The sequence below is a fragment of the Mobula birostris genome, chromosome 1, assembly GCF_030028105.1.
Source record: "Mobula birostris isolate sMobBir1 chromosome 1, sMobBir1.hap1, whole genome shotgun sequence".
Taxonomy (NCBI): domain Eukaryota; kingdom Metazoa; phylum Chordata; class Chondrichthyes; order Myliobatiformes; family Myliobatidae; genus Mobula; species Mobula birostris.
This window is the reverse complement of record NC_092370.1, coordinates 49,745,612-49,758,970: the sequence shown is the minus strand read 5'-3', so window position 1 is coordinate 49,758,970 and position 13,359 is coordinate 49,745,612. Positions and strand designations below refer to the sequence as shown.

The 13,359-nt window shown below is 38.5% G+C and overlaps 1 protein-coding gene across 1 annotated transcript in view; it reads right to left on the bottom strand.

Moving 5' to 3' along the window:
* st18 (ST18 C2H2C-type zinc finger transcription factor) overlaps nucleotides 1–13,359 on the bottom strand; it is a 136,312-nt gene that overhangs the window by 24,781 nt on the left and 98,172 nt on the right. Inside the window, exons 12-17 of the mRNA XM_072244117.1 lie at nucleotides 11,903–11,965; nucleotides 8,259–8,327; nucleotides 5,986–6,048; nucleotides 5,812–5,895; nucleotides 4,582–4,803; nucleotides 3,453–3,544 (exon numbers count right to left, since the gene is read on the bottom strand). Of these exons, the coding sequence (XP_072100218.1) occupies nucleotides 3,453–3,544; nucleotides 4,582–4,803; nucleotides 5,812–5,895; nucleotides 5,986–6,048; nucleotides 8,259–8,327; nucleotides 11,903–11,965 (593 nt within the window). The remainder of the gene's footprint in view (nucleotides 1–3,452; nucleotides 3,545–4,581; nucleotides 4,804–5,811; nucleotides 5,896–5,985; nucleotides 6,049–8,258; nucleotides 8,328–11,902; nucleotides 11,966–13,359) is intronic.

Below are 13,359 nucleotides of genomic sequence, written 5' to 3'. Positions count from 1 at the left end.
AAGGTCACCCATTCACAACAGAGATGCAAAGACATTTTTTTAGTCAGAGGGTGGTGAATCTATGGAATTTGTTGCCACGGGCAGCAGTGGAGTCCAGGTCATTGGGTGTATTTAAGGCGGAGATTGATAGGTATCTGAGTAGCCAGGGCATCAAAGGTTATGGTGAGAAGGCGGGGGAGTGGGACTAAATAGGAGAATGGATCAGCTCATGATAAAATGGCGGAGCAGACTTGATGGGCCGAATGGCCGACTTCTGCTCCTTGGTCTTATGGTTTTATGGTCTTATGGAGAAGCATAAGTTAGATGTATTAGTATCACAATGGAATAAAGGAAATTACAGAGGCAGAGAGAGGAGCTTGCCCAGGTGGATTGGAGGGAGATACCGACGGAGATGACAACAGAGCAGAGGTAGCTGATGTTACTGGGAATAGTTCACAAGGCGCAGAATAGATATCTCCCACTGAAGAAGTTGTTCTCAAATGACCAGGATAGGCAACTGTGGCTGACAAGGGAGGTAACAGACAGCAGAAAAGCCAAGGAAAGAGCATAAAGTGTTGCAAAAGTGACTGGGAAATTGGATGATTGGGAAGTTTTTAAAATCTAACAAAAAGCAACTGAAAAAGCCATAGGAAGGGAAAAGATGAAATATGAGGGCAATAATGTAAAGCAGGGTACTAAAAGACTTTCAGTTATATAAAGACTAAAAGGGAGGTGAGAGTTGATATTGGACCACTGGAAAATCATGCTGGTGAGGCGGTAATAGGGGACAATGAAAAGGTGGATGAACTTAATCAATACTCTGCATCTGTCTTCACTGTGGAAGACTCTAGCTGTGTGCCAGAGGTCTGTGAGCATCAGGGAGCAGGAGTGAGTGCCATTGTTGTTACAAAGGGAAAAATGCTAGGCAGACTCAAAGGTCTTCAGGTGGATAAGTCACCTGGACCAGATGGACTACATCCCGGAGTCCTGAGCAAGGTTGCTGAAAAGATAGCAGCTGAATTGGTTATGCTCTTTCAAAAATCACTTGATTCTGGCATAGTTCCTTAGGACCGGAAAATTGCAAACTTCACTCCACACTTTATGAAGGGAGGAATGGAAAAGAAAAGAAATTATAGATCAGTTTGCCTACCCTCAGTAGCTGGGAAAGTGTTGGAGTCCATTATTAAGGATGAGGTTTCGGGATACTGGACATTAATGATAAAATCAGTCAAAGTCAATTTGGTTTCAATCTTGCCTGAAAAATCTGTTAGAGATCTTTGAGGAAGTAACAAGCAGCGTGGACAAAGGAGAGGCAGTGAATGCCTTTTACTTGCATTTTCTGAAGGCATTTGATAAGGTGCCACACATGAGGCTGCTTAACAAGATAAAATACCATGGCATTACAGGAAATATACTGGCTCGATAGAGAAATGGCTGACAGGCAGGAGGCAGTGAGTGGGAATAAAAAGGGCCCTTTCTGGTTGGCTGCCAGTGATTAGTGATTTTCCTCAGGGGTCAGTATTGGGACTACTACTTTTCACATTGTTTGTCAATGATTTAGACAATGGAATTGATGGCTTCGTGGCAAAGTTTACAGATGATACGAAGATAGGTGGAGGGGTAGGTACTGCTGAGGAAACAATGTGATTGCAGAAGGACTTAGACAGATTGGAAGAATGGGCAAAAAAGTGGCAGATGGAAAAGGTGCAAAAATGCAGACTATTATCTAAATGGAGAAAATTCAAACATCAGAGGTGCAAAAGGACTTAGGAGTCCTTGTGCAAGACTCCCAGAAGGTTAGAGTCTGTGGTAAAGAAGGCAAATGCAATGTTGGCATTCATTTCAATGGGAATAGAATATAAAAAAAGGAGATAATGCTGAGGCTTTTAAAGATACTAGTCAGGCCGTACTTGGGGTATTGTCAACAGTTTTGGGTGCCATATCTCAGAAAGAATGGGTTGTCTTTGGAGAGAGTCCAGAGGAGGTTCACGGGGATGATTCTAGGAATGAAGGGGTTAACATATGAGGAGTGTTTGGCAGCTTTGGGCTTCTACTCACTGTAATTTAGAAGAATGTGTGGGGATCTCATTAAAGCCTACCGAGTGTTGAAAGGACTAAATAGGGTGGATGTGAAGAGGATGTTTCCTATGGTGGGAGTACCCGTTCTGGAGGGCACAGCCTTAAAACTGAAGGGTGACCCTTTAGAACAGAAGTAAGGAGAAGAGTAGTGAATCTATGGAATGCACTGCCATATACAGCTGTGGAGGCCAAGGCTATATTTAAAGCGAAAATTGATCGTTTCCTGATCAGTCAGGGCATCAAAGGTTATGGCGAGAAGGCAGGTGTATGGGGTTGAGTGGGATCCAGTATCAGCCATGATGGAATGGCAGTTCAGACTTGATGGGCTGAATGGCCTAATTCTACTCTCATTTCTTATGGTCTTATTACCCAACACTGTATTATGGGGGAGGAAAACAGCGTAAAGAATCAAGGATGATACAATCGCTCAGCGTCTGTGTGGAATTTGCATGTTCTATTTGTGACCATGTGGGCTTCACCAGCTGTTCCAATTTTCTTCCACATCTCAGAATATGTGCAGGGTGGTTAGGTAATTCCTGTGAATATGTGACAAAAAGTAGAATTTGGGGTAAGTTTGTGGATTTGGGATAAGTAGTCTTTGTATTGTTTCATATAGCACCATGGTCCCAAAAAACGTTGTCTCCTTTTTACTGTGTACTGTACCAGCAGTTATGGTCGCAATGACAATAAAAAGTGACTTGACTTGACTTGATTGGACTCCATAGCTCATGTTACCATGTGTTTCTGGTCACTCCTTTTTTGCTTCTGTTATTTCGGGCGACTTTGTTCAGGGCAGCTTGCAGGTAATGAACTGGATATGCCTGGTTGTTTTGGTTTTGTGTTTTATATTCAGTGTTTTTTGCTCATTTTATTTTGTTGCCATTTGAGCGATTTGTTTTTATTGAGTGGTAAGGGTTTGATGATTTTCTTTGTTTCATGGCTGTCTGTGGGGAAGATAAATCTCTACAGATGTACACTGCACACATTCTTTGATAGTAAATATACTTTGAATCTTTGAAGTTGATGGGAATGTGGGGAGGTTGAAATGGGAGAAGTATACAATTAGTGTAAATGGATGTTTGATGGTTGACATAGACGAGGTAGGTCAAAAGGCTTATTTCCATGCTACGTGACTCCATATGATAGCAAAGCCAATTGAGGCAAGAATTAATAATAGCTTTCAATAAAATATAAAAGTGCAGCAAAATTCAATAAGCAAATTTTATGCCACAGGATTTACCCACAGGAAGTTGCAAAACAGAGATAATTTACTTGTTAAAGTTCTAGATTGCAATAGGACCCAATGTATGTAAACAGTATGAAGAAGGAATTAATCTAATATAAACAAACTGATTTGAATTGTATTATTGTATGTCATTTGATTGTGTTCTTACCGCTACTTGCCCTGAGCTTGATGGTCATCATTTCATCACACGAGAGTTTGCTTCTCTTCATTGCTAGGGAAGCTCGGGGGCAGCCTGACAAACTGGAAATATAAAAATATGATAAGAATAAGCATTTTCTATCCATATTTCATGAAGCAAATTTAGTTTGGGGTAGCAACTTAAAGAAGGTGTGTAAAATGTCTGTTGAAGTGCTGAGCCCTGAGGTACAGATACACAGGTAACTTTGAATCAAGCAGGGGTTTCAACAAAACACATATGCTTTTTAATCAGAAGGTGCCAATGATGCCAAATATAAATCCAATTAAAGTGACTTCAAGCTAGAAATTACTATTCAGATAAACAAATGTAAATTGGTTGATGCAACTGGACGATATTCCGTTTTACTGTGGCTTGATGGATTGAAGTAACTGACCTACAGTAAGAATGTCATAGAAACACGTTAAGGATTCACCTATCATATCAGCATCAGTGATTTCTATTCTGTTATTACAGAATGAAGAAAAAGTAAGGAAAATTTATAAACATAAGAGATTCTGCAGATGCTGGAAAATCAGAGCAACACACAAAAAAGGCTGGAGTAACTCAGTAAATGAGGCAGCATCTGTGGAGGTTTTCGTGCTGAGCCCTTTCAACAGGACTCAAAGAGAAAAGTATATTTTAGTTCATCTAAAATGGACCATGTTTTTGGCTAATTTATTTAAGCAAACAGGTTAAAATAAGTATTTAATAAAGGTAAATGAAGGATTTAACATGTGAATACAATGTATTCACAAGAAAATAATATTAGTCATAAAACATATCTCCTTTTGGATTATAATAGTTTACCTCTTGTTATCATTGTCCTCTTTCCATTTGATCTGTATTTTAACACATATCTTAGATGCTAAACAAATAAAATGTGTTATTTAAAAAAATGTGGTCACTGGTAACAATATTATAAACGACAATCAATTTTTTGAAAGTTGAAGGAGCTGGGCTCAGTTAGTTTAGCTGATAGTGTACAGCATAGTAAAGTGCAGGACAAATCCTTCAGTCTGGGTTCTTACATTACTAATATGGTTATAATGTTAGAGAATTTGTATTACAGTGGTAAGAAGAAGGATGCCCCTATACTAACCTTCTGTGGGTGACAAAACTGCCATTAATGTGACCAGATCCATCACAGCCAGGTGTGGGGCAAGTTGTACCTTCTGCTTTGCCAGATTTCCATGGAAATTGGGGTCCATTCAATGAAGCCTCCTTTTGTCTTTTTGCAGCTAAGGGGCACCCTGATGCACTCCGATGTGATGAGTATTTGCCAGATATGTGACCCTGCCCATCACAACCTATCACTGGACACCTTAGACAGACAAAAACACAGTGTGGTAAACCATATTATCAATGAACACTTCAACAACATAGTCAGGTCACGTTCAGAAACTCATTCTCCTTTTTGTGATAGATATGGTTTAAATAACATTGTACTAAATGTTAAGTTGCCATGGAACGCTTTGTATGTATTGCTAATAGGTGCAAGAGAAATAATCACATATAATTGAATTTTAGACTGCCAAGAACACATGGCACATTCATTTCATTCATTGCCAAATCTGTCTCAAACACAGCTCGACTTACCATGCCATACTGTCACAGCCAAAACCGTCTGCTGCTTCACAATCATACAGGAGCATAAAGCCACATTGGCCTCCATTTCTACACAAGGTACCACTCCTCATTCTCTATCTTCATCTTTGATAACAGCTCTGAAGGGACTATAGAATTCCTTGGTGATGAAATTGCACTTTGCTGCTTGTATTTTCAGATTGGGATGTCAAGAGGTTAAATTAAAAGGCTGGCCTCTCACAGCTGAGTCCATCAGGACAGGTGTTGGAGGCAACCCTCTAGGCGGAACTTGAATTTTTCTCCCTGTAGTCAATGTTGCTTTTCCCCTGGTGTTCCAATTTCCTCTCAAATCTCAAAGATGTGTTGTTTGTTAGATTAATTAGCTGCTGTAAATTAGCCCTAATGGATGTGGAAGTTAAGGTGGGATGATCGGAGGGTCAGTAAAAGCTACATGTGAGAGGAAAGCACAGGGGAATATTTCAGGAATTGGAAGGGTGGGGGGTTGATCTGAAGGCTCTATTCCAGGCTTGATTAGTCTAATGGACTCTTTCTATGCTGTAAGACTATATGAACATTCAAAACCTACAGATACAAATGGAAGAACGTCCACTGAATTAATATGAACTAGCAAGATCATTTATGCAATGCCTAAAGTTTACAAATTTTACATCACTATATACTGTATAAAAAAGCCATTACCTAGGGGAAGAATTTTTAAATAACAGTGTGTAGCCTTTCATCCTACCTCACTAACTCTGAGTCTTCTTTGTCATCATTGCTGGGTGTTAGCTTAATTCCACCTTTCTTAGCTCTTGGGCATCCAGAAAGGCTAGAAGATAAAATTGATCATAAACTCAGAATGAAGTAACAGGCCTTTAAATTACTACCCTGGTTTCTTTCAGCTTATTGCCAAACTCACCTTCTGTGTGAAGCATAGTTTCCAGTCACGTGGCCAGAGCCATCACAACCAGGCGTTGGACACCTCATGTAATAAAGGAAAAATATGTTGAGAAAACTGTACTGTGTAATAAACTTAATCTGATTTTTAGTGTATTTGTTGGTTGCCATCTAACAACAAAGGATCTTCCGGTGAACTGCTAAAATCATAGCAAACCATCGTCAATAGTTGGCAAATCACATTTAGAACCACAGAACACTACAGCACAGAAAACAGGCCATTTGTCCCTTCTAGTCTGTGCCAAAACAGTACTCTGCTAGTCCCATTGAATGGCTTCCAGTCCATAACCCTCCAGACCTCTCCCATCCACGTACCTGTCCAATTTATTCTTAAAACTTAAGAGTGAGCCCACATTTACCATGTCAGATAGCAGCTTGTTCCACTCTCTGAGTGAAGAAGTTCCCCCTAATGTTCCCCCTAAACCTTTCCCCTTTCACCCTAAAGCCATGTCCTCTCATATTTATCTCTCCTAATCTAAGTGGAAAGAGCGTATTCACATTTACTCTATACTCCTCGTAATTTTGTAAATCTCTGTCAAATCTCCTTCTACGCTCCAAGGAATAAAGTCGTAACCTGTTCAATCTTTCCCTGTAACTCAACTCCTGAACACCTGGCAACATCCTAGTAAATCTTCTCTGCACTCTTTCAATCTTACTGATATCCTTCCTATAGTTAGGTGACCAGAACTGTACACAATACTCCAAATTTGTCCTCACCAATGTCTTATACAACCTCCCAATGTCTTATACAACCTCCAATCATATGGACTTTTCCTCAACAAAGAGAAGCCAAATTAGAAATTAGTGTAAATTGTTGCATAGCCTGCTTTCAGCTGGCCTTGAAGAAACCTGCAGCTCTGGTACATTTTGCACAGTTGTCACCTCAATGCCAAACTCTAGAGTTGGCAATCTTGCTAAATTGTCCTGGGGACTCCAGGAATTAGAGATTAATTTTCTAGGTAGTGCTGCAAGCAATGTGGGAGAAAATGCATGAGGATGTTTCAAGGAACTGTGTTTACTTTATTTCATTACGATATTTTGGCAATTAGGAACAGCAATACTAGACTTGAAAATTAAGGCTATTTTACAGGATGGAGGAATTGGAAATGGCGATTATAGTAAGAACCAGGAATACAGTCACCATAGATGGCATCACTATTAAACACAAAAATATTATTCGTATCTTGAAAACATACCTCCTTAGATTTTCAATAAAGGTTTTACAGTAGAGAGAACTAATGTCTAGGCATAGTCTGAAAGATATTTTCTTTGTTGCTAATTGTTAACTAAATTATATCATAATGTAATGTAAAGCTTTTATTCTTTTTATGTGAAAAGTTCATACCACTCCACCAGTCACATAGAGATCTATGACTGCAAGTTTGATTGGTATCTGATGCAGCTACCTGTTGAGTTATGATAGGTTGTAAGCTGATATATCACAACCTGAACCAACAAAGCAAGCAGCATCCGTAGTGAGACATGTTTCTGCTGACAGGTTTTCAACCAAAAGCATTACTCCTACAGTCCATGTTTCACTGATGTCATCTAATCTGATGGATACTTTGAACAATTTCTCCTCCTACTCTTGTTTACTGTTATAAAAAAAGCACAGTCTGATCTTAGGTTAATTTTCACTCATTTGTCTTCTTTCACTGTGATTAATTAAATCTACATTGTACCATAACTCCCCAGAAATCTTGGCAAGGTTACAAATATTAAATGTACAGAAATGTAGACAACCAGGCACTTGCGGATTCTTAATGTAACATGTTCTTATACCACTGATGTGGATAACAAAATACATTCTCAATAGAGCAGTTTATTTCATCAACAGTTCCCCTGAAATGAGTAACCTGTAGTGGGATATACTGTTCGAAGCTCACAAGTCTCCATTGTGCACAACTCCAGGCAAATCGGTAATGAGGATTCTGAAACTGAATCTGATCCCATCATTTTTCCAGACGCAGCACATACAACAAAAACATCACTCACAAGTAACCAGGTACTAACCTGGCTAATATTCTCCCTCCATAGAGGATGGGAACAAAACCAATGAATTGTTGTCCCATCTAAGTCTAAATGGCTCAACTTCTGGTGAAGTCCAGAGCAGAGGAATTATTCTTCAAACACTCTTGGTTACAAATGATTGAAGAATGCTGCCTTCCAATCATTCAAGTCTGCCATTGAAAATAGTAATGGAAAAATACCAGAAATTTATACAAATGAGCATACTTCAGTTCCTGGGAGCTTGCTGCCATTAGACTCTTGAGACTTTTGTCAGCCAAAGGACAACCAGATACACTGCAAGAGAAAGAAAATATTTAATTATTCTATCTCTCTTATACTACTACAAATTTATAAACAAGAAAAAATATATGATAGAGGAATACAATACTTTTACCTGCCACCAATGAACCATGCTTTCAGATTCTCACTATCCAATCAGATAACTGGATATTAGGTTTTCCTTATTTCATTGGATATATAAATTTTATACAGTAGATCCAATCAAAAAGTTGCCACAGAGTGCATATCATAAGAATATACAGCATTATTTAACTTCCTTAAATACTTTAGGTTTAAATTTTAAAAGAAAGTAAAATTAAAATATTAAATCAAAGGAAAAAGATACATTTTGAAATTTCTGAGTGTAATGTAATTTTGTGCTGTGGGGAAGGACAAATTTGCAATATAAAAAACAATCAGTGGCTACTTTATTGGGTACCTCCTGTACCTAATAAATTGGTGAATAAGTGTATGTTCATGGTCTTCTTCTGCTTAGTCCATCTACTTCAAAGTTCAATATGTTGTGCATTTAGAGATGCTTTGCTGCTCATGACTATTGGAACATGTAGTTATTTGAGTTTCTGTTGCCCTCCTTTCAGCTTGAATCAATTTGGCCATTCTCCTCTGACCTCTCTCATTGACAGAGTGTTTTTTGCCCACAGAACTGCAGCTCACTGGATGTTTTTTTTTGTTTGCTTTTTTGCTCCATTCACAGTAAACTCTAGAGACCATGCGTGAAAATCCAGGAGATCAGCAGGTTCTGAATGACACAAATCACTCCATCTGGCACCAACAATCATTCTACCGAATGGCATAAAAGCATGCAGACACAGTCAAGCAGTTTAGATCATATTTCTTCCCCATCTTGGTGTTTGTTCTAAACAACATCTAAACCTCTTGAACATTTCTGCATACTTTTATGCATTGAGATGCTGCCACATAATTGGCTGATTAGATATTTGTATTAAAACCAGGTGTACAGGTGTACCGAGAAAGTAGCTACTGAGTGTGTACTGGAAGTTAGGCAGTTCCACTTTCACCAGAACAATCAGTACTGTTTGTCAATCCTACATAAATTTTACTTTTCCCATAACCAAATATATATGTAAAGAAATCACATAATAAATAATCAGAAGAATACCATCTGCTTTTCTTTTTTTTACTAGTGGGGCAATAACCCTGGATTTCTTCATATTTTTGCCCTGTTTGCTTAGAAGTAGCTCAGGGTTAATGCCTTTGCCTTAGAGTCATCATTATGAGACTTTGGAGGGAGATATTTGTCTTCAGTTCTTTGGCTAGACCTGCATGAATTGAAGCAGCAATGAGTTGTATTCTGTTATTTTAAATCCCATTGATTTCTATATTAAATATACACATTTGATATAAGAAAAAGCAGATTTCTGTCCTTACCTTTTGTTTTGATAATCATGGAGTGATAGGATCATGTGAGGGGATAAAAATAAAACACTATCTGACTTTTCTCTTCAGACAAAAACTGAAAATCACAAACATGCTTAATAGACTCATACCATCAATGGACATTCGGCCCACCTAGTCCATGGGGAACTATTAATTTGCCTTGTCCCCTTGACCTGCACCCAGACCATAGCTCTTCATACCCCTCCCATCCATGTACCTATTCTCATTTCTCTCAATTATTGAGATTGACCCACATCCACTATTTCCGTTGGTAGCTCATTCCACACTCTCACCACCATCTGAGTGAAAAAGTTTTCCCTTAAACATTTCATATTTCGCCTTTTAACCCATAACTTCCAGTTCTAGTCTCAAAAAACCTCTGTGGTAAAAGCCAGCTCCTTCCTACCTATATCTGCTATGCACCTCCTTCTTCTCAATATCTCTTGAAAACCAAAGTTCCCTATATCTTTTTACCCTTGTTTTTTATTCTGACAGGAACACACAAACTTTATACTCTCAAAATTTCACTTTTGAAGGCCCCCCCACTTACCAAATACAGCTTTGTCAGAAAGCAAATTGCCCTAATCCACACTTGTTGGATCTTTTCTGATATCATTAAAGTTGGGCCTTCTCCAATTTCGAATCTCATCCCAAGGACCAGACTTAGCCTTCCCCATAATTATATTAAAATTAATGGCAGCATGATCACTAGATGCATAGTGTTCCCACTACAAACTTCTGTCACCTGCACTGTCTTATTCCCTAAAAGGAGATCTCATATCACAGCTCTGTAGTTGGAACATCCATATATTCATTAAGGAAACTTTCCAGAGCATATTTGACAAACTCTATCTCATCCAGCCCTTTTACAACATGGGAATCCCGGTTAATATGTGTAAAGTTAAATTCACATATTGTAACAGCATATGTTTTCTTCCAACAATTTCTTGCAACAATCTGCGATCTTTCTGCAAATTTGCTCCTCAATCCCACTGACTGTTTGTGGTTTATAATAGAATCCCATTAACATGGTCACACTTTTTTATTCCTTTATAGCCCCAGTAGATGAGCTTTCCAGCCTCGTGCACTGCTATGACATTCTCCCTGATTGGTATTGCCACCCGTCCCCCGTTAATCCCTCTTGCTATATCACATCTAAAATAAGGGAACCCCGGTACATTGAGCTGCCAGCCCTCCTCCTCCCGCAATCAGGTTTCACCAATGGCTGCAGTGTCATAAATCTACATGCTGATCCATGCCCTAAGCTTATCTGCCTTTCCTATAATACTTACATTGAAATATACACTATACAACTCAGAACATTAGTTCCACCATGCTCAACCTTTCGATTCCTGTCTTTGTATGTAGGCTTAACAATATCTTTCCCCACAACCACTCCAGTATTTGCTCTGGCACTCCGGTTCCCAGATATCTATATAGTGTGTTCAGTTGAATAAGCAGAGCAAGCAGTTTAGTTATCTTAAGGACAAATACACAGCTACAAGGGAGGAGTGTTTAATTTAGCTACCAACTGCAGGCCACGTTTCTGCTTTTAGATGATACTGTTGCCATCAGATTGCATAATGAGAAATTATGCTTATTTGTGTAACATTTTTGCAATGTAATTTAGGCTGTAGTTAACCACACTACTGACTGAGAGCAGTAGCAGCAGAAAACAAGAGAAAGCAAGTTGTAAACTTGCACTTTGTTCATCAGTACCACAGTTTAGAACCACATATACTGTATACAAGCATATCTGAACTGCACTCCTGCCCAATAAATATAAGCATGTTCACTTTCTTAAAACTGAAACAAAAATATGCAGTAACTTTACATAAGTTCTAGGAAATACAAATGAACTTGCGGACATTTGCAGGAGTTTAAGACTCGATACTGCAAGTATGAGACTATTTTTGCTTCCTTGCAGATGGGAACCTCCATTTGCAACTTGAGCACAGCCAACTGATCACCAAACCTAACACACTTAAATAGGTGAAAGGATTACAGTGCAAATTAGCGAATCCTATCATTTTAATAAACAAAATACAGGGTAAAAGTCAATATATAACAATGTTATTATGATAAAACCTGTTTAGGTAGCAGGGGGTTTTACTCTATTAACTCAATATCTTTCATGGGTGGTGAATATGAAGATAAGTGTTTTCACGTACCTGCGATGTGATGCATAATTTCCAGTTACGTGGCCACTACCATCACATCCTGGTGTAGGGCAACTACAAAACGCAAGCATGAACATAATGTCAGATCAGCAATACCTGCAACAGTAAGATGGGCTTTAACATGTCATTTACAGTTTCAGAACATTGAAAAGCACACTTAACTGAAGACATAGGTGCCAATTTGTTAATGAAATGATGGTGAACATAAATTAGTTCCAGAATTGAAGTGGAATTTAAGTTAAATGATCTGTATATTAAATACATGTTGATTTCAGAATTCTCTGCAATTCCTCCCTGTGAAACCACAACCAAAGTCCTGATTTAACTGGATTTCAATGACATCATGTTGAAACTGTAGCATTGTAGATCTGAGTTAGAAACTTTTACAAAACCTTTCTGCCAATTATTTGGTGTGCATACATGCTCACGACATAATTCAAATTACTTTAGCATTCTTTTTGAAGTTTCTTCCAAATTCTCCCAATTAACTCCCAGGACATATGGACAAAATAGGTTTTTTAGAATGTTATAGGTTGTTGAAGTGAAAAGAGAAATTGACATACTGTATATGTATGTTATTTTCCTTGAGATGGCTAGAGAATTTGAGATGTCATATTAACATTGAGGTTATAAGTGTTATAAGTGAAGAATTAACAGAACAAAAGTTCTAATGGTAGATGGATAAAAATGAAGAACTGATGGTCTTTAAATTCAGCTTTATGAAAATGTTTTATGCATTCTGATACTGAATTGAGTTGGAGGATTAACAAACTCAGCAGGTCGAGCAGCACCTGTGGGAAGAAAGAAATTGTCAAAGTTTTGGGTGAAAATCCTGCATTAAGACCTGATGCAAGATTCTGACCTAAAGCACTGCTCAATTTGTTGAATTCCCCCAGCAGATTGTTACTCCAGATTCCAGCATCTGCAGTCTTTTGTGCCTTCGCTGGTTTGTGGGATGGATTGGTGAATGCTGTTGAGTACGTCAGCCATGAAATATAACTATGGATCACAAGCACCCATCGAACATTTGAAGCCCATCACGCATACATTGGTAATGGCAATCGTAGTACACAACACATTTGATATCACTACTGCAACAACAGAGAGCAAATAAGGGACAAGCAGGCACCAAGCATTAATGCAAGTGCACAGTCAAAAAGGAGGGGTATGTTCTGGTGCATTTATAAAATGGGAAGGTTTTACCAGTGTACAGTAATTGTTGGGGAATCCATGAAAAAAGACACTAGCAGTTTCACCTCCAATGTAACAAATAGGTCAAATTTCAGTTCATTATTCAGATGAGACAATCTACTTATATTCTAAGAGAGTTGTTTGGGATTCAAGAGCTTTGATTATCTTTCTGGTTGACTTTTTCTGAGTCCATGAGTTCCAATGCAGCATAGAATTGCTAGACCTCTGCTCACTTCCTAGTAATGCTCATGACAGTG